The following is a 26190-nucleotide window of genomic DNA, read 5'->3' on the forward strand; positions in this document are numbered from 1 at the left end:
ATGGTCTCAAAAATAGAAATCAACCAAATTTAAAACACATAAAACAAAGGGCTATATTCGAGGATAAAGTGCTTGCCTAACATGTGCTAAGTCCTGAGTTCAATTTCTAGTACCTCAAAATTAAAAAAAAAGGGACCAAGTCACTCACCATGCTGGCCAGATTGTCCTTTAAAAAATGTCTCTCCCGGAACTTTCTTTGGAACTAAATGAAGACTATTCCTTAATAAAACAAAGAAGCAAGGCAGGAAAGAGAAGCCATTTAGTCAGGAAAGATTCCCGTTCCTTCCAAGCAGTCCCTGGATGATAAGGCTTAGGGTTAGAAGGGCCTGGAGCCAGGTCCTGGCTGGAGGAGGTAGCAGCCTGCCAAGAAGGGTGCAGGACACAGAGCACATTAAACCAAACAGAAAAGAGGAATTACAAACTCTAAGAAGGGGAAAATAGAACCAAAGTAGCAGGAAGGAAGTGGCTGGGCCCCATAATTATGACGCAGCTGCAATATGAAGATGCTGACATGTGTAGGTCCAAGAATGATGTAATGTTATTAGGCAGAGGGAGGAAAAGCAAAATCCTGCATGTCCCTGTAGGAAGTCCAAATATGACCTCTAAAACCAAAGAAGAGACTGTCACCCACACCTGTGACTCAGAAGGATGCTGACAAAGCAAGAGGGGTCTGGGGGAGTCCTCCACCATGGGAGTGACATAATACCCCCAGTCTACGGCTAAGTCTGAACAAACAAAAGGACAGGGAAGGGACATTTCCAGAGGCAAACATTTCAGACTTAGCTTCAACAATGTTTGTGTTCTGTGCAGGTGAGATGGCTCAGTGGGTAAAGGGGCTTGCAAGCAAGCCTGACAACCCAAGTTCAATTCCCAGAACCCACATGGTAGAAGGAGAGACCCACCTCCTGAAAGTAGTCGGTCCTGACCCCACATGTGCACCATGGTGTGCTCATGGATGTGCACGTGTGCACACACACAAATAAATTCATGTTTAAGAAAGAATATGTTCTCCTAAGATAAATGCCATGCTACTTAAGTCCCGGGAGCTACTTGAAAAGATTAACTTTGCTTCTAAAATTGTACAGAACCCAAGGTGGAAAACACCCACACATTAGGTACTCCTTGAAAAAAAAATCACGTATACAGGATGTGTGTGTGCGCGCATGTGTGTGCACGTGCATGCATACGTGGAAGTCAAAGGATGACCTCAGGTAGTGGTCCTTGTTACATACATTATAAACAGGCTAGCTGGCCCCTATGGTATCCATCTCTACGTGGATTCTAGAGATCCACACTCAGGCCCTCACCACTGACCCATATGCACAGCTCAGTATCAGCTCCCTTTATGCAGACCTAACACAGGAGGGGAGCAACCACCCCACAGTTTTGCAGGGTCTGTGCTTTGCAAGGGCTTCCCACCACTGGGAGATCTAGCAAGGGAGGGCTGCCCAGTGCACACACTGTAGACACAAGTGGCCACACAAAAGCACACAGCAGGCTTTCCAGACACCACACAGGAATGCCGAGATGCACCCACTGTGATCCCAGAGAATTGGGGTGATCCCCAAGCTTTGGCTCAGACTCAATGTTGCAGCACCCCAGATGGTCCCAGAGGAGATGCAAGCAGCAGAGAGAAGTCAAAGGAACACGGAAAGCCCCAAATCTTCTAGTGAGGAAGAACCAATTTCCCCCAACTTTTCAGATGGGAAAGGAAACAAGGTGAGGCTTATAGGTACAGACAGGAACAGGAAGCAGCAGACCTCAGTGTCTATGAATATCCAGACCCAAACACTCAAAGTCGTCTTGAAGCTCTCCTGAAATCACTGGAAAGGTTAAACAAGCTGTAGGAGGAACCAAAGTCTGCCAAGAAGACTAGCATTCAGGAGGCTCCTTTTCTGGGGCTTGTGTGCAGAGCCCTCCATGAGTTCCTGCAGCCGCAGACAGCACAGAACCCCATACCCACTGCGCCCTACATTCACACCTTCATGATAAAGTGCCCTCTCTTCAAGTAACAGCGGAGCTTGCAGCTAGTCTTTGGTGCATCTGAATCCTTAGCCTAGTGAAACAAGATTATTTGATTTCTCCCCCCCTCCCCCCCAGTACTGATGCACTTGTGCAGGCCAGGTGCTCTACCCCAGAACTCTATCCCCAGCCCCTATTGCAGATCTGGTAGTCCAGCCACCCACTGGATACACTGGGCGGAGTCATACCTGAAGGCGGAGCTACTTGGAACAGCACTCAATTGAAAACTTGTAAGTTGTTCATTTTCTGCAACTTTCCACTTGATATTTTTGGACTGTGAGTAACTGAAACCACAAGCAAGTGAAACCAAGGCTGGGGGCGGGGCAGGGCGGGGCACTAGACTTCTAATCCAGACTGGATGCCCTCTAAACGCAGAAGATCTCTAAGAGCAAAAGAGACCCAAGTTAGCCGACAATCAAATGGAACTGTGCTAAAGATCCCTGCAGTCGAGGCGTACACTTCCGGCTTCCACCTCACCACTGCTAACCTTTGCTGTTTGTTTATGTGTAAGGGGAGGGCTGGCGCTGCACGACATGGGAGAACGTTCGGGATTCAGCTGTGTGGATTCTGGCAAGGCCGCTCTCCAGGCTTGGCAGCAAGTACCTTTACACACAGAGCCATCTTGCCAGCCTTTCCATCTTTATTTTCGAGACAGGGTCTCTCACGGAACCCAGAGCGCCCAGATTTAGCTAGACTGACTGGCCAGTGGGCCCCACAGCACTGAGGTTACAGATGTGACGCTGGCTCAGTTTCTACTTGGGCACAAACACAAACAAGCATTTTACTCGTGGAGCGATCTCCCTTGCCCTATTTGTTTGAGACGAGATCTCATTATGCAGTGCAGGCTGGCCTCAAATTTGCAATCTTCCTGCCCCGGCCTCCAGAGTGAAGGGATTACTGGCAAGTGGATCCACAGGTTTTTTCATGGCTGCTGTAGCAGTTTGCTTACTTGTGCGCCACCCCACAAGGCGTCTGTTCGACTTCAGCAGCCTCGACAAACGACTACCTCCTTGATTTCCTAAGATCACTTGCTTTTCACAGATAGGTCAAAACACTGTCGAAGCCGCAATGTCTTTCAAAGAGCTCATTCATTTGCTGGGCGGAGTCCTGCAGACAGGGGAAGGGGCCCCACCCCCACAACCGCTCCCCCTCCCCCGCCAAAAACACCCGCTGTACACACCACTCAAAACCACAGCAGAACAACCCGCCTGGGAAACACGGAGCCGCCCAGGCCGGCCAGCGAAGCGGAGCCAGGCTCGAGTGGGGGTGGAGTAGAGGCAAGGGGACATTTGGGGCAGGTACCAAACCGTGGGATCTGCTCCAGGGAGGGAGGAGCCCCAGATGGGAGGGAGGTCCCCAGGTCTCAGTGCGTACCGGCCAATAAGGACCCGTTAGCAAAACTCACCAAATTAGGAAAGCTGAGTGAGCAGGGCGGGACCCACGGCTGCTGGCTGGGAAGTCAGGCCCTTTCCCCAGCCCGCCCCGCCCTGGATCCTGTGGCCTGGGAGAGGAAGGGCAGGGCGTGTTTGTAAACATGAAGGCTCCACCTCTACATAGAAACTCAAACTGAAGAAGTCTTGGCAGGCCGGAACCTCAGGCCTCCTTTACAAAAGCTCAATGGGATTCCACAGTGGGAAGATAAACGGAGTCAACAGAGATCTTTCTTCGGGACACTTAAAGGCCCAGGGAGTCTGGGGCGGGTCCCAAATCACCTTCTCAACAGGTGACCAAGAATCCAGTCCCCTCCCCAAGGGGACCCTGCTGGGAACGCTGAGTAGACAAGAGTCTACTCCCTCCCAGCAGTATCAAGAACGCAGTAGACATAAAGACCGGACTTTAGGGGTCACCAAAGCACTGACTGCACCTACTGCCCCACCTGACCCACCTTCCCACAACTTCCGTAACCAGCTGGCTGTGGCTTGGTGTTTGAGCTGAGGACGACACAGCTTCCTCCTGCCTCCACTTCCCCAGAGCTGGGATTGGCATGCACCACTGTGCCTAGTGTTATGCGGGGTGCTGGGGATACACCCAGGACTTCCTGTGTGCTTGAGAAGAACTCTACCAACCCGGCAACACCCCCATTCCCCACTGTTTTTATCTGGACAAATGCAGGATGATCTCTGAGTGTGAGGCCAGCCTGGTCTACTTAGTAAGTGCCAGGTCAGCCTGGGCTACACGGGGAGATCCTGTCTCAAAAGCAAACAACACTAAATATAATCCTATTCAATCCCAGAATCTTGGACTGAGTACTGGATACTGAACCCAGAGCCTGCCTGCCTGCCTGCCTGCCTGCCTGCCTGCCTGCCTCCCTCCCTTCCGCTCAGGCTGGCCTCAAACACAGCTTTCTCTGCATCACACTTTCAAAGTTGCCCCACCTGTTCTGCACGTAGACATTTTGCGACTTTTAGTAGATTTGCTGTCTAACTAACAGGTTACAGCTTTCTTAACTGTCTGTGCACCATGAGCACTGAGGACAAGTGAGCAGGAAGCACATGGCAGAGGGACTCTGGAGGAAACATCATGGTCTTTCACAGGGACCAAATAGTTTACCAACCATTCACTCCTGCAGTCCCAGCACTTGGGAGCCTGAGGCAGAGGACTACTGCGAATTTTAGGTCAGTCTTGATTACATATTGAGTTCTGGACCAGTCTAACTATAGTGTGAGACCCTGTCTCAAAAACCAAATCCGGGGTTCAGATAGCTGCTCAGAGAGTAAAGGGGCTTGCCATTAAGCCTTACCACCTGAGTTTGACTGAGCCCCAGGATCCACATGATGGGAGAGAAATGACTCCCAAAAGCTGTCCTCTGACCTTCACATGCCCTCCCCCAATAAACGAATACATAAATAAGTCAATATAATTAAAAACAAACAAATGAAATCAAAACCAATCTCACACATATACACACACACACACACACACACACACATCCCTGCTGCTCCGACTAGCTGTGAGCTCTAAGGAGGACTTGTGTTGGGACCCCATGCACATGGAGTCTGGGTGTTAGGACAGGGCTATGCAGTGACAAGGCTGAAGGACAAGTGGCAGGTGCTGAGCACAAGAGCTGTTCGCTCTCACCACCACCTTCCTGAGCGCTGAGCCCTTACTGCAGGCTTCACAGGGACGGGAGACACGTGGCCTGGGAAGCTGCTATGATGAGCCCTACCAAAGACATAACACATCACCTACATGGCCAGGACCACACTGGGGTTCTATGCCTGAGTTCTGCGAGTTCCCAGGCTGCACCTCTCGCTGGTGTCAAAAAAAGAGGACGCCTACTCCAGACAAGGGACCCGTGTACATACACTTCATGGAGGAAACAGGTTAAGTTCACAAAGGCAAACCAAGGGTTAAACTCCCCCCATACACACACACACACACACACAGAGTGTGTGTGTGCTCATGCTTACAGTAACACTCTTAACCATGTTGGGTTTCCACCAGTAAGAAGAACATCCTCAGATGTAGGCCCCTGACCATGAGCCTCAAGAACCAAGAATCAAAAATCCCTTATGTATAAACTTAAAAAGGGGGTAAACTCCAGCCAGGTGTGACATCGCACACCTATGATCTTAGTTGGTGACCGAGGTAGGAGGATCGAAAGCTCCCGGCCAGCCTGAGCACCAGGAAGCTTCCACGTCTATTAACCAAGTGGCTCAGTGGCAGCTGCCTAAAATTCCTTTACCCAGGGTGTTGGTTTCAGTAAGAATGACTCCCAGCTCCTGGAGGTTCAAGAATTTGAATGCTTGGTCCCAGCTGCTGGAATGTTTAGGGAAGATTAGGAGGTGTGTCACTGGGGGCGGGCCTCTAGGTTTCAAAGTCCATATTAGGTCCAGTCTCTATGTCTGTCTCTCTCCATCCACCTCTGCTACTGCCCTAGTATCTGCCTGCCTGCCTGCCTGCCTGCCTGCCGCCATGCCTCCCACCATGACAGCCAAGGATTCACCCTCTGAGACTGTAAGCAAGTCCCCAATTAAATGCTTTCTTTTATAAGTTGCCTTGGTCTTGGTGTCTCTTCACAGCAAGAGAAAAGTAAGTCACTAAATGTGCTAAATCTGGCTTTGATTCCTAGTACTGGAATGGGGGGAGGGTTAAATAAAGAGATAGCATTAAGTATAACTCCGGTGAAAAAGAAGGTATAACTTTGGAGACCTAATGAGGTTGCCAATAGCAGGGACCCATGGCCATGGCTCAGAGACAGCACAACCCTGGCTCTGTTGGAGAATAGTTCTCAGAGGTCCCCCAAGGAATGTGTTACACCTATGCCACAGTCTCAAGAGTCCTGGGCACTATCTGCCATCTCCACAGGGCTGGCCTGTGCCATGAGTTGAGGTGGAAGCCACAGGGCTCAGGGCACCACGGCCCCAGCACCTGATGGGGGCACAGCACTTTTAGAAACATAAGGAACATGAGAGGCAGTGAGAGGGAAATCTGCTTCACTGAAAAACCTCCTGCCAGAATCTGACCTCCCTTCTCTATTCTGAGATAGGGTCTTGTGTAAACCAGGCCGGCCTTGACTCACTATTAGTAGACATACCCCTGTATCCAGAATCCTAAGTACACACCACAACACCCAGTTTAGGATGTACTGGGGTCTGAACCCCAAACCTACACACTCTTCCCACAGAGCTACATCCCAGCCTGTTTGCTCTTGAGACAAAGTCTCTCTCACGAAGTGGCCAGGATGTCCCTGAATGTCTGGCTGTGCACTGGAGATCCTCCTGCTTCAGTCTTTGGAGCACTGGGTCACACATCCATTTGCCAACTTGCTTTAGGAGGCCCCAACTCACAAATCTACAACCTGGACAGGTGGAGACTTGAGGGCCTCCCAGAGTCTACTCCATCTCGAAGTCCCTGATGCATTCAGAATCTGAGCACGAGAGGTTGCTCACCTGATGGTGCCGGTCGGGGAAGGGATGGGGCTGACGAGGCTCCGGAGGTCCGGCTCCGGAATGTGGATCTTCAGTGGAGAGATCTGAGGGTAGAGTGGCCGCAGGGGGGATGCTGGGGCCTCCTCCTTATGGTACAGGGACGTGAACTGGATCTTGATGGCCGTGCTGGGGAACCGGAAGGTGCATCTGCAAAGGGAGGACAGTGGCTGGTGAAGCACAAGGTCACTAGGCACAGGAGCTGAGGTCCCCCCACCCACACGGCAGGAGCAGCAAGAGCCTTAAGCTCCACACCCCGGGACACAAATTTGGGCTTACTCTGAGTCAACTGTACTCACTGTGAACAAAGGATATAAATACCCCAACAGGTGCCGTGAGGACAAACCATGGAGCCTCCATGTACCAGGGCAGTAATGGTGACAATGAATGTGGTTCCTGACCCTTGGGGGCAAATAGCTAAATGGAGCCTGTGCACAGAGCTCATCCACTCATTCATTCATCCACACATGTATTTACTCCTCCAGGAAATCAATAAACAGTTAAAAGACCCTGTTCCAGCTGAAAACAGACTCCACTCACTGATTCATTAGAAGACAGGGTCTCACTATGTGGTCCAGCCTGGTCTGGAACTTGGGATCCTCCTGTCCCTGTCTCCTGAGTGCTGGGATGACAGGCATGCACTACCATGCCCAGCTTATGCGAGGATTTCAAAAGAGAGACTCCTTCAAGGTATAATCAAATGCCACCACACAAAGGTAGAGGGGTGCCCTAGAGACATTGGCTGGGGGAGGGGGAGGGAGGGAGGAAAGGAGAGAGGGAGAGGGAGAGGGAGAGGGAGAGGGAGAGGGAGAGGGAGGGAGAGAGAGAGAGAGAGAGAGAGAGAGAGAGAGAGAGAGAGAGAGAGAGAGAGAGAGAGAGAGCACGAGAGCTCTATTGGCTTTTCACTTTACAAGCCCAGAGCCAGGCACGTCTGAGTGACAGACAGACAAACTATTCTGACGCTGGAACAGCCAGGGAGGCCCTAGCACATGCTCAGACAGGTGAGCGAGGTCCCCCATGGCTAGGACATGGGCATTATTTGCTGAGCACATCTAGTCTCCAGCTTTGAGTGTGCGTGTGGAGGCAGAGGCTCACACTGAGTGTCTTTCTCAGCCGCTCTCCACATGCATTTTCAAGGGTCTCTCTCTGAACCTGGAGCGCTCCATTTTAGCTAGACTGGTTGGCAGCTCAGGATCTGCCTGTCTCTGTGCTTGCACACGTATGAAATAAATAGATACAACTTGGGGTGTGGGGGGAAGAAAACATAATTCGAGGCCAACACAAGCCACACAGTTCAGGAGAGCCTGAGACACACAACAAAACCTGTTCTCAAAAACACCCCGATATGATTTCTACTCTGTTTAGCATCTCACAACCCAGGAACAGCTGTCATCAGAAATTTGGTTTGTGTAAATTTGTGCGGGGGCACTTGTGGACACGTGCACTGGGTGGGCAGACATTACCTCGGGTGCCATTCCTCAGGCACTGCCCACCTTGTTTGGGGGACCTCAGGCTGGTTTATTTGCCTAAGCTGGTTGCCAGGGAGCCTGAGGAATCTTTCCAACTGTAGCTCCCTAGCACTGGGATTATAGACTATGCCACCATACCTTTATTATTATTATTTTATGTGAGTCCTAAGGATCAAACTCAGGTCCTCCTGCTTATGTGGTAAGCATCTTACCCACCAAGCTGTATAACCCAGGTTCTCTGTCAGTATTTGGACTTTGGAAAGTTCATCAGTCATTTTTCTAAGAAGTCTCCTCAGGTCTGAGCACCGTTAGTCCTGCATGCCTATAAGCTTTTGCATACCATCTAGTGCATGTCTGATGATGTCAGAGTGTCCAAACTGGGCACCTAGGGATGGAGCCTAGCTGGGGGCTACTGGTGTGTAACCTGAACTGGCTAAGAGTAACTTGAACTTGCTGGGCAGTGGTGGTGCACACCTTTAATCCCAGCACTTGGGAGGCAGGGACAGGCAGATCTCTGAGTTTGAGGCCAGCCAGGTCTACGGAACAGGACAGCCAAGGTTACAGAGAGAAACCCTATCTTGAAAAGCCATTTAAACAAAAGAAAGAAAGAAAAGAAAAAAAGAACAAAAGAAAATGCCTGCACTGAACAAACATGGTACATGTGTGTATGCATCTGACATACCTGGTCAACCCATGTTACACAGGAAGGTTGTCATGGCAACAAATTCCTCTCTCTGGTTCATTTGTCATGTGTTTCTTCCTCCCTCTCTACCCAGGGAACAGGAAGATAATGGTACATCTCGATCTGCTGGGAGGGTCCAAGGAGCCCAAAATCAAAAGGAGTCCGTCACCTTAGCATCATCACGGCGACTAGAGTCTGTGGCTATGGACCATGCCTGTGGTCATAGCACGGTTTGGGTGTGACCTGTGGACCCTTGGCTGAGCTCAGGCTGAAGAACTTCAGCTAATTCTGGAGAGCCTGAAGGGCTCCCAAGGCCTTCCTTCCCTCCACTCAGACCCCAATCATTGGGTACAGCCGAAAGACAAATACTCAGAGTGGGGTTTGCTACGTGGATGGGGATTACCCAAGAACACAGGCAGCCTCTTTGTCCTTCCTCCCTTGGCACCAACAGAAGGGACTGAACAAGAGCCATCTCCAAAGGAGCTGCCAGTTGAAACCACTATCCCTTTAAAAAATAGCGTATGTATGTATATGAGAGAAAGAGACACAGAGCTAGAGATAGAGACAGAGAAAGCGAGAGAGAGACAGACCATGGATGCCAGAAGAGGCTCGGATCCGGTAGAGCTAGAGTTACAGGAGACTGTGCGTTGCCTGATGTGGGTGCTGGGAATTGAACTGGGGTCCTCTTGAAGAGCAGTGTGTGCTCTTTCACCCCTGAGCCCCAACAGCCAAGAATCTAAGAGCTGGAGACACAACCGAGCAGTAGAGCCCCTGCCTCGAGTCCCCCACTGAACAACCAGTGTAGGGCTTCAGAGGGAACAGCTGTGTACCCTGCAGGCCCCACATTCTATCTCAGCACTAACAGAGCCCAAGGCGAACGTGTGTGTGTGTGTGTGTATATGTGGACGGAGACTTTCGTAAAGCAGCCTTCCTCCCCTCCCTTCCATTCACGGTGCAGAGGATCATGTGTCTCCATATTAGAAACATCTGATTTGACCTGCAGCATCAAGGGAGGAAGGGAAGGGAGAAAAGGCCTGTTTACTAAAAACTTACCCAGCCCTAACTAAGGTCCTTAGGGGCACCACACCCCACTGTGAAGACAACCCAAAGAAACACGTTCAGTGACAAGCATCTTCAGGTTGCTTTCCGGAACAGCTCTCAACTCAACTCGTCCAAAATCCAACCCAAGGCAGTCACCCTGTCACCAGGAACTGGCAAGAGCAAACAAAGTGCTGGCCAGCCCCTCGGCTTGGCAGAGCTGCCTTCCCAGGGCACGCAGCGTCTTCTGTCACACCCTCCCTGTAACACCCCACTTAGATTCAGGGGCCCCGGCTAGTCTTAGTTTCTTCTTCTGATGTTTATCTGTAGCTCAGGCTGACCTTTGAACTTCTCATCCTCCTGCTTCAGGCTCCCAAGTGCTAGGATTACAGGCATGTGCCACCATACTCAGCTTATCTCCCCCCGCCACACACTTTTTTTGTTCTTTTGAGACAAGGTCTTCTATGAAGAACCAGCCTGGACCTCTTGGCAATCCCCCTGCTGCAGTCCTCCAAGTAGCTGTGATTTACAGATGTGAGTAAACATACCTGGCTCCTAGTTTGAAATCTGGGGAGCCGTTTGCAATTTAAGTATCTTCAAGAAGGTGTCACACATTGTCCTGACCTGCCATTCACAATGCCTGTCCTAGCTTGCTGAGGTCAAGGGGCCTACCAGATAGGATCCTCCCTGTCCATCGTGGCGTCTACCATAGAGACAGGCTCTCAAGTCAGCACCCACCCGGGGCGGGGGGGATTTTCCTGTTTTTTTTTTTTTTTTTTAAGAAGGGGGTCTCTCTTGTAGCAAAAAGAAAAAAAAAGCCCATGATGAAGGAAAACCAACAGTAAACTGTCCTCCAAATGTAAAGGCGACAGAAAGCTGCCTGGGCTGGTTGGGTTGGGAGGTGGCATGGTCGCTGAGGACATGAACAAGAACTATTTTAGCAGTAGTCACTCAGTGGGGAGATTTAAATGACTAGCTATGTGGCAGGTCAATTTTTTAAAAAAAAGATTTACTTGTTCATGCATTTTATGTACATGAGTGCTCTGTCTTCATGCATACAAGAAGAAATCTGACCCCACTAGTGATGCTGTGCGCCACCATGTGGGTGCTGGGAATTGAACTCAGGTCCTCTGGAAGAGCAGGCAAGTGCTCTTAACCACTGAGCCATCTTTCCAGCACCTGTGGCAGGTAAATCATACCAAAGTTCTTGCCTGCGGGTTCAGAGGCTGAACACGGAGTCCTGCCCTGTCTGGAGGCAAGGGGCTAGGGTGATGGTGTGGTGAGAACACTGTATCTAGCATCAGATCTCAGTACACAGTTGGCTTCATCATTACAGCCTTGGTTAGAGCTGGCAAGGTGGCTCAGAAGGAAAGGGGCTTGTACAGCAAGCACAAGAACTCGAGTTTGCTGTCTCTAATTCCAGTGTTCCCCAGGGGAACAGCGGTAGGGGAAAGGCTGCTGGCCAGCTGGCACACATGAATGACCAGACACAGTGGGAGGAGAGGACTAACACCTGAGGTTGTCCTCTGATCTCCATGCATGTGGCGTGGTACACATATGCCTGCATTCACAGGAACACACACACACATGTGAACACGCGCACACCATGCATGTGGCATGGTACATATGTGTCTGCACTCACAGAACACATACATGTGAACACACACCACACATATGGCATGGTATGCATATGCCTGCACTCACAGGAACACACGCACATACATGTGAACACGCACACACCACATGTGTGGCATGGTACACGTGTCGGCAGTCATAGGAACACACACATGTGAACACGCACTAGGGCACCATGCACTTCTCTGCAGCCCTGGCAGAACCTGAGCTTTATTGGGTCTCCTTGCTGCAGTTCAGAGCCTGGTGACCCTGTCTTTGAAGGAGGAATCAGGTAACCTGCGTCTTCCCCAAACCTCCTCCCCGGGAGCTGCCAAGCTGTGGGAAAGTAAGGATGGAATACCGAGCTCTTACTGACTTGAGACAGTTAACTTCCTCTTGGCCACAGAGACAAGGAAGTACACTAAAAAGCTTCTGGCAAAGTTTAAAAAATGAACACATCTCTCGGCTACACAGTCACTCCCCATTTCCGTTCCTCTATCCCAGGAGAACAAGGACTTCACTTTCTGGGAGGGACAGTGAGCTGGGGGAGGTGGGGCCTGCAGGGGACACCACACAAGCACTGGGGAGGATGTCCCACTCTGAAAACAGACTCCTGGACTGAAATGCTTGCCATGACTTCCCACATGTGAGGGGTGTCTCAGACACGGGGGGGGGGGAGTGATGTTGGCTACCCACCCATGGGAGCAGGGGCTCAGGCACCCCACTCTGCGGTGTGAACACCCCAGGGAGGGCAGACTGTGCAGCAGGAGGGAGCAGTGCATTCCTGTCAGTGTTCCAGAACTCAGAAAGTCAAGGTAGGAGGATCAGGGCCACAGGGAGTTTTGGGCTAACTTGGACCGCAGAGAGAATTCAAGGCTAGGCTGGGCTTCAGAATAAGACTCTGCCTCAAAAAACAAAACAAAATTTAATTTTTTTTTATTTTATGCTTTTAAAAAATCTTATGTGTATGGTATTTTACCTGCACATATGTCTGGTGCCTCTGGAGGCTAGAGGAGGGCATCAGATCCCCTGGAACCGGAATTATAGCTGGTTGTGAGCTACCGCATTGATGCTGTGTCTCTGGACGAGCAGCCGAGACCGCTCACTAAGCAGCCTGTCCCGTCCTACCTCTACATTTCCCCGCTGTGGTTTTTAAGACAAGGCTTCTCTGCCTCTCGAGTGCTGGGATCAAACATGTGCACCACCATGCCTGGCCTTAAATTTATTTTTAATAAGGAAAAACATGGTAACTGACACATGAATTTTCTAAAGCAACCACTTGAAAAGGCCTTACAGCATAAACTTGTCCAGTAACAATGGATCAGTGAGAGACAGAGGAGGCCTCTGAAACAAAACCAAGATCCACCTTGTTTGGGGAATTTTCAGAACACCAGATTTTCCTTCAAATACAAACTGGACCAGGACTGGTGGCACACAACTGTAATCCCAACACTTGGAAGGTGGAGGCAGGGGGATCAAAAGTTCAAAAGCAGCCTCAGCTACATGAGCTCCTGTCTCAAAAAACAAAAACAAAAAACAAAGGGGCTGGAGAGATGGCTCAGAGGTTAGGAGCATTGAGGTGGCTCACAACTATCTGTAGTGAGATCTGATAGCCGCTTCTGGTATAAAGGCATGCATGTAGATAGAGCGCTTGTATACATAAAATAAATAAATCTTAAAAAAACAAACAAACTAACAAAACAAAAGCCAGAAAAGGGGCCACTGAAATGACTCAGTAGGTAAAGGCCCTTGCTGCCAAGGCTGATGACCTGAGTTTGATGCCTGGAACACACATAGTGAAAGGAGCGAACCCATTCCCGAAGGCTATTCTCTGACCCAGGCACAGACACGCACACTTAAAAATATTATTAAAAAAATCAATACAGTGCAAAGTGGCCCAAAGAACTCTGTTATGTTTAGAGGCATCCCTATGGGAGGGAAGGGCTAAAAAAACCACTTTCTAGAGTGATGTCACCATGCCATGAAAGGACGCCGGACACCTTCCAGCAGCGGACACCTTCCAGCAGCTCGGTTAACCACAGTGAGCTTCCTACAAAGTACTTGCAAATGTGAAAGATAAGGAGACTAACACAGAAGTGTTCAGGTCTCGACCCACCAGGGATACGAGGACTATTTGCCACAGGCTGATGAAATCAAATGAGAGGATCAATGACAAGGCCGCAGCTGACAGCCAGATCTGATGTCAGGCAAACCTTGTTTGAAAAAGAGCTGGAGCCCTTGGCCCCCTCACCGCACTGCACAAATGGGGTGTGTGGTGCATGCTGGGAATCCCAGCACTGAGGTAAAAGCAGGAGAATCGGTTCAATACATTGAGAAACCTGAGGCCCCTCCCAGGTCACTGGACCTTTGTGGAGCTACAGATATGAGCCCAAGTCTCTACCAGTGAATGTCATTTCAACCATTCTCACGAAATGACAGTCAGGGAGGAACATGGCAATGGCTTGCAATGTGGGCTTCCCAGCAGCCTCCACTGCTGTAGTTTGTCCCCTAAAGGCCATTTCCTGTAAGGAACAAATGACTCTGGAAGGGGGAAAAGCGTGGTAATAAGAGCTCTCAGAGGCTACGTGGGGCCACGTGCCTTTGACCCAGTGAAGTACTGGCCTGGCCCAGTTCTGTGTGAGAACACCTTAAGGAAGGGAGAGAGGGCAAGAAACTCTGCAGGGGGCTGGGCACAGAGACCATGACGACACAGGAAGTTCCCCCCATTCCCTTTATTTCATGCTCCGCACAGCTTCAGTGCGCTCCCCAGGGTGTCAGAGGCTAAAGGCCTCACCTTCTGTCTATGCCAAGGATAACCACAGCTGGGCCAGGAAGTGGCTTGAGACAGGACCTCACAAACCTGGGTTAGCTTTGAACTCTAAGTAGCTGGGGATGCCTTGGACACCTGATCTTCTGTCTCCACCGTCTTGAGTGCTGGATCTCAAGTGTACACTCCACATATAGCTCATGAACACTGGGGTGGAGCCCAGGGCTGTGGGCATTCTAAGCAGCATTCTACAAACTGAGTCAAGTCCCCAGCCTACGGCGAACAGCAGTGCTCACCTACCAAGCTCCAAAGCAGAGAATTCTCACAATTTCTACTGTATTTCATGTAAAAGACCTTTCAGCTGACGCTGGGGAGGTGGGTTAGCACGCTGTGCTTGTTATGCAAGCTTGAGGACCCAAGTTCAGATCCTCCCGAACTCACACTGAAAAGCCAGGCACTGCAGCGCACTCTGGAACCCCAGCACTGGATAGGCAGAGATGAGAGGCCAAACGGGCCGCCCAGGTCCCAGTAAAAGACCCGGTCTCAAACACTCAGGGCGGAAAGTATAATATGAAGGAGGATACCTGGTGTCCGCCTATAGTCTCTACCCATGTACACACGCATGCACAGCCTTCCCGTTGTGCAGACAAATAAGCACAACCTATCATGGTGCTGAGTCACAATGCAAAAGGGAAGGTACAAGAAGACTAAAACCAGGGGGGCCTATGCATCCAGGCGGATGACAAAATTGCCTCGGATCAGCAGAAGCAAGAGCTCCCAGCCACTGGTCTCCATTGGTTGCAGGGTGAGACAGTAACAGAACCATATTCCCCACCCCCCACCGCCGAAAACTATACCAGGCTGGGGCCAAAAGCAGGCAAAAAGAGCACCTGAGGGTAACGGTGTTTGCTAAGCAAACCTGACAACCTGAGTTCAGTTCCTAAAAACCATCACATACAGGTGGAAGGAAAGAACTGGGCTCTAATCTGTGCTGTGGCAAGCACACCCAAGCGCGCGCGCACACACACACACACACACACACACACATACACGTGGTAGGAAAGAACTGGGCTCTAATTTGTGCTGTGGCATGCAAACCCAAGCACGCACACACACACATGCACAGGTGGAAGGAAAGAACTGGGCTCTGATCTCCACACTTGTGCTGTGGCATACACACCCAGGCATGCGCGTGACACACACACACATGGGGGGGGCACAGATTAACCCAGCATTTCCAAAGTACACACACTGGCAGGTCACTGTGGCTAGGCTTAGTGCTGGTGTGAGGTGTCTTGTGCTGCCTTCCTGGGGAATTTGTGGTCACACCAGTAGCTTCACTTTTGATACCCAGGCAACAGGCTGGTTCTGGGGAATCTGTATTTTTAGCCTGCCCTTTCCCCCAAAAGAGAATCTCCTCCAGAAAGCATGCTTTCGGGAACATTTACAAAACTTCCAGAGTTGGTGGCACCCAGAAGGTGAAAGCCTGGTGTGGTGGTCTATGTCTAACAGCAACCCCGGCACTCAGAAAGTCGAGGCAGGAGGACTGTCATGAGTTTGAGGCCAGCTCAGGCTTGAGACTGTAGTTCAAAACAACTGTGAAGATTCAAAGCTCGGGCTGAGTGCGCCTCTCAGTTGGAAGAGTGCATTAGCACGTAGGCAGCCCTGGGCTCTGAACCCAGCACGGTAGAGCCCCAGCTAAGGGACAGTCACAGCCCCAACAACATGGAGAAGGGGAGCTGACTGCACCTGACACCGCAGAGAGTGGGGCTGCATCAAGAGCATTTGTTGCTTTCTCAGGACCTGGATTTGATTACGAGCACTAGCATTGTGGCTCACAACTCTGTATCCCCAGTGCAGTGGGGATCTGCCCTATTCTGACTTCCAAGGGTACCAGGCACACATGTAATACACACACACAGGAAGGGGCTGGAGAGATGGCTCAGGGGTTAAGAGCACTGACTGCACTTCCAGAGGACCTGGGTTCAAGCCCCAGAACCTCACCTATATGGCAGCTCACAACTGTCCGTAATTCCACTCCCAAGGGACCCAACACCCATGGTTTTAAAAAAAAAGAAACAAAACAAAAAACAAACATACAGGCAAAACACTCATACGCAAATCATATAATTAAAGACATCTTCTTATGTATGTAGCCTTGGCTGTCCTGGAACTCACTGGAGCAGGCTGGCCTCAAACTCCCAGAGATTCGCCTTCCTCTGACTCCCTAGTGCTGAAATCAAAGGAACATGCAACCACACCTGGCTTCATACACATAATACTAAAAACTGAAGCAAACCCTGACACACACAAACCCAGGTTAACCTAGAATGAATATGTATATGTTTAATAGACTCATTTAGATGATAAATCAGGAACATTTGGCAGACAGGAAGAACCCAGCCCCCCAGGTACATTGTGGGCATGCAAACCTGAGACTCAAACTGAGGACACAGGAGGGCGCAAAGAACCACAGATGGCTCCAGGGCCCTCCACCACAGCACAGCCGCGTCCCCTGCTCCTCCCATGAGGATGATGAGCTGCTCTGGTGGAGACTAACCTTTGCCTTGGTGCTCAGCTCCCCACAAAGTCAAGTCATCTTATTTTAGAACAATTAGCAACATCAAGGATCTTCTGCCCAAATCTTGAGTTTCATGTAACAACGACAATTAAAAACTAGCATTTAGCTGTTGGGCCTTGTGGTGCAAACCTGTCAATCCAAGTACTTGGGATGCTGAAAGGGGGGTGGTTAATTTAAGAGCTGCCTGGGATGATAGCCTTTGAGTTTAAGGGCAGCCTGTATAACTAGTGAAATGCTATCTTGAAACAAAAGCTAGAGTGCAAGGGTGTGTGAGTGAGTGTGTGTAAAAATAGAGATTCTGTGAAAGAAAGCTTGTTTAGCATGTGTGAAGCCTCGAGTTCAATCTCTAGTACTATAAAAACTAGTATTTGCTATTATTTGCCTGTAATATCTGCTGCGAACACACACACATACAACATAGACATGCGTGCACTGAGCTCTGTAAACTTGTTAACACCCTAAACATTCTAGCTCTCTGGATCCCTTGGCTGCATTTTCTAAGTAAACATGCATTTCAGAACATTGCAGGAAAAGCCACCACTCTTGTAAAGCCGGGCCACCAAAGAAGGAACCAGGAGGAAGCATCACTGGAGCCTCAGATGGAGGAGCTAGGGCAGAGACAAGCTACTCTCCATTCTGGCAACTTCCAAAGGCCCAGGACCAATCTGTCCAACTTGGCTCAGGAAACCCTTTTGGGAGCTGAATGCAAAGCCAGGAAGAGCCTCCCGGAAAGGGCCAGGCATCTTCACACAGCCAGCCCAGAGGGCGGCCAGTGGCAGAGCCTGTCAGTCTGGAATGAGAGCAGCATTTCCTGGAACAATAATGTTCCAGGCGAGCCACATGATGGCTTCACCTCTTAGCTCAGCATCACAGGCCAGACACAACTTTTTGCTGGAGACTCCTTCTCTTCCCGTGTCCCATCTAAAGACCAAGAAGCCTTTGCTATTTAAAAAACAGCAGCTCCATTGGTCCAAACAAGGCAGAGCCCAACTCAATATACCCAGGGAGCTTTCTCTCTGTAGCCCTGGGCCAGCCAGGCTTGTCTTCCTAATAAGGAAAGGACAGCCAGGCCCAATAAACTGCCCAGAGCCCAGACTTGGCCCAGCCCAGCGCAGGAGCTGGAACCCAGGTGGGTGGGACAGGGCTGGCTGTTCTCAGTCTCTACCTACAGCCCCACCCAGTCCTATCTGGCATTGGTAGGGGAAGTTGGCTAAGTTCACCAGTATGGAAGAAGTTGGGGTCAGGAAGCAAAGAAAGCAAACGTGTTCCTGGGAGACAGCACCGCCCTGTTGGCAAAGGTCCACAGACAATAAGGAAATGAGTTTCATTTCGTGGAAACAAATCTCATCCCTTCACTGCACCCCAGCAGAGATGCAGTGGTTCTTGGGGAGCTGAGGCAGCCACAGTCCATGTGTGTATGTGCATGTATAAGTATATATCTGTGGTGTGTGCACATGTGTGTCCAAGAGGAGATGAGAAGGGGATGATGGGTGATATGCTCCATCACTCACCATCTTATGCCCTGGAGACAGGGTCTCTCACTGAACCGGGAGCTACGGCAAGCAATCCTCTTTCCACTCACCACATGGCTGGGGTACCTGCAGCCAAGCCCAGCTTTTCTACACAGGGTGAATGCAGGGGATTTGAACTCAGGTCCTCAGGCTTGCATCACAAGCACTCCTTGTCACTGAGTCACCTCCAGTCCCTCAGATCCTGCTCATTCCCGCTTCAGTGGAAAGGGAAGACGGAGTGGGGGCTCTGGGTGCTCCTTTGGCTTGTGGGGAAGCAGCAACCAGCTTCCATCCCATTCCAACTTTCAACAGAGGGAAACTGAGTCACAAAGAGCAAATGTTCACATAAAAGCCAACGAAAAGCTGTCCATATGCCTGTGACTACAGCACTTGGGAGGTGGAAGGAAGAGGACAGATGTTCAAAGTCATCCTTTGGCAACATAGCAAGTTCAAGGCCAGCTTGGGTTACATGACACCCTATCTGAAAAACAAAAGTATAAACTCGCAAGTCCTGTGTGTACAACTACCCGCCAGGACAACTGAAGTTCTGCCCTCTCCAGTTCTCCTCTGTGTTTCCCCACATCTGCTGGTGCCACACACTTCTGACCATGTCCTGAGCAGGTCCCCTGATCCATCTCTCTTGGTACTTGCCCGTCCCTGAGGCTGACATCGCCTTCCCTGGACAGTGTATCCTTGTGCTCCATCTTGCTCCCTGGACTTGGTCCTCTACTAGCCCAAGGGCCTGTTCCTGCTCCCGTCACTCCTGCCCCTCCCCCAGGTCCAGGGACAAGCACTCACCAGTGTCTCTTCCACTGTCATCTAGGAGCCCTTATGGACACAAGACTGGAACTACTCACATACTTAATATCTAAGAGAGATGGCTCAGCAGGTAAAGGCACTTGCTCGGCAAGCCTGGTGAACGGAGTTGGCTCTTCAGAGCCCCACAAAGGTGGAAGGAGAGAACCAACTCCATACAACTGTCCTCTGACCTCCAACCCAGGGCACCCCACTGCACTAAAAAATATTCAAATTAAACTTTTGAGAATCGATGTTTTGTAATTTTATACATTTTATTTTAAAAACCTTACAAATAAATAAAAACATCACACACCAAAATTAACCAGACCCAAAGTCTATGCAACTTAACCAACTTCTGTGCAGTTAGAAAGGGATCAGAACGAGCGCTGTGACCTTCACGTTATTTTACACTTCCAGTTTCAAGTGTGTTTCATGCACTTACCCACCACCTAAACCAAACAATGTGTGTCAGAGTCAGAGAAAGAGTGTCTCATTCTCCTTCATAACTCATTCCACTGCTATCCGGTCCTTCCTCATCGTTTATGCTCAGCCTCTCCTGTTCTCTTTTCTTTGTGTTACATGGCACCCACACATACATTAGTTCCCATATATGAACATGTTGGTGAGATAAGGGAGAACACAGGAGCATGCAGCACTTTTCTTTCTGAAATCTGTGACCTTGCTGAATAGTACACATTAAGTCCATCCATTGCCCTGCAAACATTTTAAACTCTTCCTTCCCTTCCTTCCTTTCTCCCTTCTTTCCTACATTTCCTTCCCTCCCTTCCTTTCTTTCTTCCTTCATTTCCTTCCTTACCTTCCTCTCTTCTCCCTTCCTTCCTTCCTTCCTTCTTTCTTTCTTTCTTTCTTTTTTTTTTTTTATGTGTTTTGAGACAGGGTTTCCTCTGTGTAGCCCTGGCTGTCTTGGAAATTGCTCTGTAGACCAGGATGGCCTCAGACTCAGAGATCCACCTGCCTCTGCCTCCTGAGTGCTGGGATAAAAGGCGTACGCCATCACCACCTGGCTTAACTCCATTTTTCTTTAGAGGAGAATTGTATTCCAGTGTGTTTGTGTGTGCATGTGTCTGCACCAAATTTCATTATCCATTCACCTTTTGATGAACAAGTAGGCTGATTCCAGGTCTTTGCTACAGTGAACAGAGCAGCAATAAACATGGGGTCACAAATATCTCTAAAATAGAGTATACAATTCTCTGGGAATGTGCCCAGGAGTTAAAATAGCTGGGCACTAGTTTTTAAAGAAGTCTCCAGATTAATTTCCACAGTGGTTGTACTAATTTCACCACCACCAACAGTGGATGAATATTTAAGAAAAGTTCAGGGACTGGAGAGATGGTTTAGTGGTTAAGAGCATTGGCTGCTCTTCAAGCCCTGGGTTCAATTCCCAGCACCCATATGGCAGCTCACAACTGTCTGTAACTCTAGTTCCAGGGGATCTGACTCCTTCACACCAATAAACATAAAGTTAAACAAATTAAAAAAAAAAGTTCATTGTGTCACTTAAGGGTTAATGACAGGTGAAAGTTTGAGACTAGGACTAAAGCCATATAATCCAACCACAGTATGCATCAGTACACAGGCCAGCGTGGCTGGGAGCCCATGCCTGGCAGACTCTAGTGAGGCCGTCTAGCATGGGGACTCGCTATGGCAGCAGTGATATTCAAGACGACTCACGTAACAACAACTCACACACAGCAGACATAGACACACCTTACAGCAGTGGCAGCAGCACCAGCATGCACAGAGGGTAGAAATTACAGCTAGCGATATAACCACTGCTGCAGATACGTGGGGCTGTTCACCTCTCCTAGCCCAACGCAGTCCAGTCTGATCCTATCCACTGAGCCTGGGGCACATGCCTATCATCCCAGTGACTGAGACGGGCCTGCCTTGGCCACAGGGCAGCTTCAAGGCCCTGTCTCAAAATGAAAAGTCAAGAGAACATGAGGGGTATAGCTCACAACAGCAGAATAGCTTGCCTAGCCTGTAGGGGCCCTTGGGTTCAATTCTTAGGACTATAAACAAGTCCCTCCCAGAACACTAGCAGGTTGGGAAAGGTGTGGCCATTTATGAAGCTTTAGAATATTCAGTGTTGCCTGGTGGTGGTTGAGCACACCTTTGGTCCCGGTACTCAGGCAGGGCAAGTTAGATCTCTGTAAACTCAAGACCAGCCTGATCTATAGAACTAGTTAGTCTATATATAGAACAACTAGGGCTACACAAAGAAATCCTGCCTTGGGAAAAAAAAAAAAAAACAGTGTCTGTATGGCTTTGGGGAAGGAACAACACAGAAAGAAACAGGAGTCAGGAAGCAAGGGTCCTGCACTGGCAGGAATCCCAGGGGATGGCACAGGTGGAACTGTGCCCTTAGATCAGGAGCACAGCGTGGGAGCAGCGACCAGCAGTGCAGCAGTGAAGTCCCACGTGAGCATGTGGCAGGATGAAGCAGGTGACCAAGGGCAGCTGCTGGAGCACAACATCTAAGTCTTGGGCATTAACCTGCATCCTCCTGAGAGGAAGCGAAAGCTCAGACAACAAGAGGGGGCGCTGCTGGTGGGAAAGAGGTCAGGACCTCAAGGTAGCCACTGTGAACTCTGCAAAAAGTTACTTGAAGATAAAAATCTAAGAGATGGCTGTTCTTAGAGGACCCAGGTTAACTTCCAGCACCGCCATGGCAGCTCACAACTGTTTGTAACCCAAGTTCCAGGAGATCTCAAGGGTACCAGGTGTAGAGATACATGTAGGCACAATACTCACACACACAGAATTTTAAAAACAAAACAAAGCAAAACATTTTTTAATATCTCAGTGAACAAATAGAAGCTAAAAGAACCTGAAGGGAAATCTTATAATCAAAAATTATAACTTGAAACCTCAAGAATGAGCAGCCCAGAGAGTTGGGAGTGTGGCTCAGTGATAAGAGTGCTTGCCTAGCAAGGAAAAGGCCTTGGGTTCCTGCAACACCAAAAAAAGGAACAAAAATGGCTGGTGAGATGCCTGAGCACAAAGGGGCACTTCAGCCAGGCCTCATGGCCTGAATTCAATCCCTAAAACACAGAGTGGAAGGAGAGAGCCATGCCCTCAAGCTGTCCTGACTCTACATATGCACTGTGGTGTGCGCATGCCCAAGAAAAAAACCTAAGGAAGGAAGTAAAAGGAAGTCATGAGTTTGAAGCTAGTTCGACAACAGAAAAAAAGAAACTGAAAGTGCTATAGCCATGGGCCACAAGGACATAACTTCAAGGATTTACCACCCACAGTCAGACCTTAGCAGAACAGAAAATTGGGGAGCGGTGTGTGTGTGAAAAGTAGTCCAAGAAATAGTGGCTCCAAACCTTCCCACAGCTGACAACAACAGAAAAGACTGAGCACAGACTGAAGATCATGAGTGGATAAACCCAAATGACCCAGGCAGGACTGTCTTTGAGGTAACCCCAAACAGTCCCCAGGACCTGTGGCTTACGAGGTGCTCTCAGGCTGACATCAGAGAACTGAATGCTGCTGCTCAGCTCACTGTCCATTCAGCATGGAGCCTGTGGAATGCTGTCACCCACAGGGTGGGTCTCAGTTAACCAACCCACTGCAGGAGCTCCCTTGGAGACAAGACAGGCCTGTTTCCATTGTGATTCTACTGCTTTTGGTTTTTCCTTTTCAGACAGGGTTTCAGGCAGCCTAGTTTGGTCTTGAACTCTCTTTTTGCCAAGGATGACCTTGAAATCCCCATCCTTCTGCTTCCACCTCCCAGGCACTTCAAAGACAGACACACATCCACTACACAGGGTTTACACGTGTGAACTCTGTGCATTCCAGACTGCCTTCTACTAAGTAAGCCCTCCAGGGGCTCTAAAATCTACTAAATTGACCCCAAGATTAACCATCACACAGTCCAGGCCACTCAAGGGTGTGTGTGTGTGTGTGTGTGTGTGTGTGTGTGTGGTCCCACCCATCCCAAGGCCATCTCTACACCCACTCACACCTCCTGCAGGTGTGAAGCTGGTCACAAATGGCTCTCCAGGGGAAGATGGGAAGCAGCGATCTGATTCTCTGAGGAAGGCCAGCAGGCTGAAGCTAGAACACCTGCCTTGTACCCGCAACTTTAAAGCCATGGGAATAGCTGGTGTCATCAGAAAGTGTTCCAGTTGCTGTGCTGCCTATAAGGTCTATCTTGTGCAAACAACATGGTCAGCAAGGGCTCCAGGGTGTGGCCCCCTCTCCAAACAAAATGGGGCCCTCAAGATGGCTTTCAGGGTAGAAGCACTTGCTAGACAAGCCTGATGACCCAAGTTCCATCCTGGAACTCAACAGGCAAGGAGAGAACTGACTCTCCAGAGTTGTTCTCTGATCCCCCCATAATAAATAATAACAATAATAATAAAATAATAACTTAAAAACCTCTCAAAACCAAAGCACACTGCTAGGAGATGATTCTATCAGTCACGCGAGCATGAGGACCTAAGACCAAAAGAACTCCTGTAAAAGTCAAAACAAAACCCTAGAGGAAGTTGGCCCATGCCTGTTACTCTAACACCAGGAGAGTCAGAATGGAAAGTCCCTGGACAAAAAAAGGCGGGGGGGGGGGGGGGGGGAGCGGGGCAGGGGGGCGGGGCAGAGGACTGATGCCTCAACAGTTAGAGGTGCTCAGTGCTCTCGAGAGGACCTGAGTACCCCAGCACCCAGGTCAAGACGCTGATAACCACCTATAATTAAGCTACGAGGGAGCTCACAGCCTCTTCTGGCCTCCACGGGCACTAGGCACGAGCACAGCACATAGACATACATGCTGGCAAGACAACCACACACATAAAACACATTTAAAAGGGGGTGGGGCAAGTTTCAAAAGGAAGGACAATGGTCATGACACTCTGCCTCTCTAGGTAGCTGACTGACCCTAAAATCTGTGTGTGTGTGTGTGTGTGTGTATCTGGGGTGGGATGGGAGGCTGGACTAGCCTGGGCTGGCTTCAAACTCACAATATCCTGCTTCAGTTTCCTTGGTCAAATACTAAGGGGACAGGCATGTGTCACAGTGCCCGGTTCTGAATTCCAGTTCTTTTCTGTCTTAGTACCGAGGGCCAGTGCACTCACACTACACATGAGGGACATTTCTCATGGGGAGAGGTGACACAAGCTTGGAATCCCAGAATTGGAAGGCCGAGACAGGAAGGTGGCAGTGAACCTGAAGCCAGCCTGGGCTACACAGTGAATTCCAGGGCAGCCTGGGCTACAGAATGAAACGTTGTCTACAATACAGAAAAGGTGGCTGGAGAGCCAGGAGATGGCTCTGCAGGTAAAGGTACTTGCTGCCAGACCTGATGGCCTGAGCTTGACTCCTGGGTCCCACAGGGTGGAAGGACAAAAGCCATGTTTTGTTCTCCAAAGGACTCACTGTGCTGGGTAATAGGAGCACATGAGTTTGCATTCATGCAGACACATATAGCACTGCACTGTGGGCAGCAGAGACAGGAGGATACCTGGACTTCCTGACCACCAGCCTAGTAAGGGACCCTGCCCCAAGGAATATGACTGAAGACATATATATGATGTAAATATAATAGAGCAGGCACCCAAGGTCCTTCTGGGGCCTCTCTGAACGCACAGACATACATACTCACACATGTATACTCACATGTACATGTCCACACACACTACAGAGATGTAATTAAGATGAAATACAAACCAGAAAGAAACTGTTTTCATTACTTTGAATTACATAATGTACTGTGTAATGGATACTTTCCTCTGTCCCTGGGGTGGGGTGGCTGGGGGATATAGGGACACAAGCATTAGGACCTGAGTTCAGGTCCTCTTGGCAACCAAGTCAAAAGCCAGGCACAGCAAGATGCGCCTGTAATCCCAGGGCTGGAGGCAGAAACAGGAGGATCCTTGGGGCTCAGAAAAAAAGAAAAGATGGCGGGGACGACTAGTGCTAGTGTGAACGCCATGCGGGATGGGACCACGGTTTGGTATGCTATGCAAGCACTCCACAAACTCGTGTCTGTCCCAAAATGCTGTGTTTTATTTTCCGAGGCAGGTCTCACTCTGTAAACAGGCTAGCATTGTACCTGCAGCCACCCTGACTCAGCCTTCTGAGCAATGGGACGAAAGGCATGTACCTGCATGCCTGCCTCTAAGTAACATTTCTCATCCACTTGAAATAAATAGAACAGACAGGAAGGAGCCACATGCCACACTCCAAACCTGCAGCAGCCTTGCCCATGCAGCTGTCGGTAATGCTACCGCAGCTGTTTATCCAGGGTTTAATCATCAATGGACACGAAGGTGCTTGGAAGTATAAACAGTGCCAAGTCTCCAGCCTGACAGCTCAGCAAAGTGAAAGGGTAGCAGGCCTGGAGGCTAGAAAGGCAGATGGACGGCACAAGTCAATCAGAGACCAGAACATTCTTAAGCCCACAGCATAAACACAGGGTCTCTGAAAGCAGTCTTACTGTCATCCAAGTTGGGCTAGTAATTCTCTCTACTCAACTACTCAAGAGCCCGAAGCAGGAGGATACAAGTTCAAAGCCCAGAGTGTGGATGTAGATCAGCTGATGCAGTGCTGGCCTGGCATGCTCCAAGCCCCAGGCTCCATCCCCTGCACTGTACAAATCAGAAATGGGAGCTCACACTGGTAATGCCAGCATTTGGGAGATGGAGGCAGGACAATCAGTTCAATGTTGTCCTTGGCTACACTGAGTTTTTTGAGGCCAGATTCCAAAACAGGACGGAGGTGAGGGGCTGGTGAAACGACTCCGTGGGGAAA

General features: G+C 49.7%; 1 protein-coding gene across 1 annotated transcript in view; it reads right to left on the reverse strand.

Annotated features, from left to right (window-relative positions):
* Foxk1 (forkhead box K1) overlaps positions 1-26190 on the reverse strand; it is a 70859-nt gene that overhangs the window by 20893 nt on the left and 23776 nt on the right. Inside the window, exon 2 of the mRNA XM_057764073.1 lies at positions 6915-7100. Within this exon, the coding sequence (XP_057620056.1) occupies positions 6915-7100 (186 nt within the window). The remainder of the gene's footprint in view (positions 1-6914; positions 7101-26190) is intronic.

Source organism: Chionomys nivalis, chromosome 3 (assembly GCF_950005125.1).
Source record: "Chionomys nivalis chromosome 3, mChiNiv1.1, whole genome shotgun sequence".
NCBI lineage: Eukaryota > Metazoa > Chordata > Mammalia > Rodentia > Cricetidae > Chionomys > Chionomys nivalis.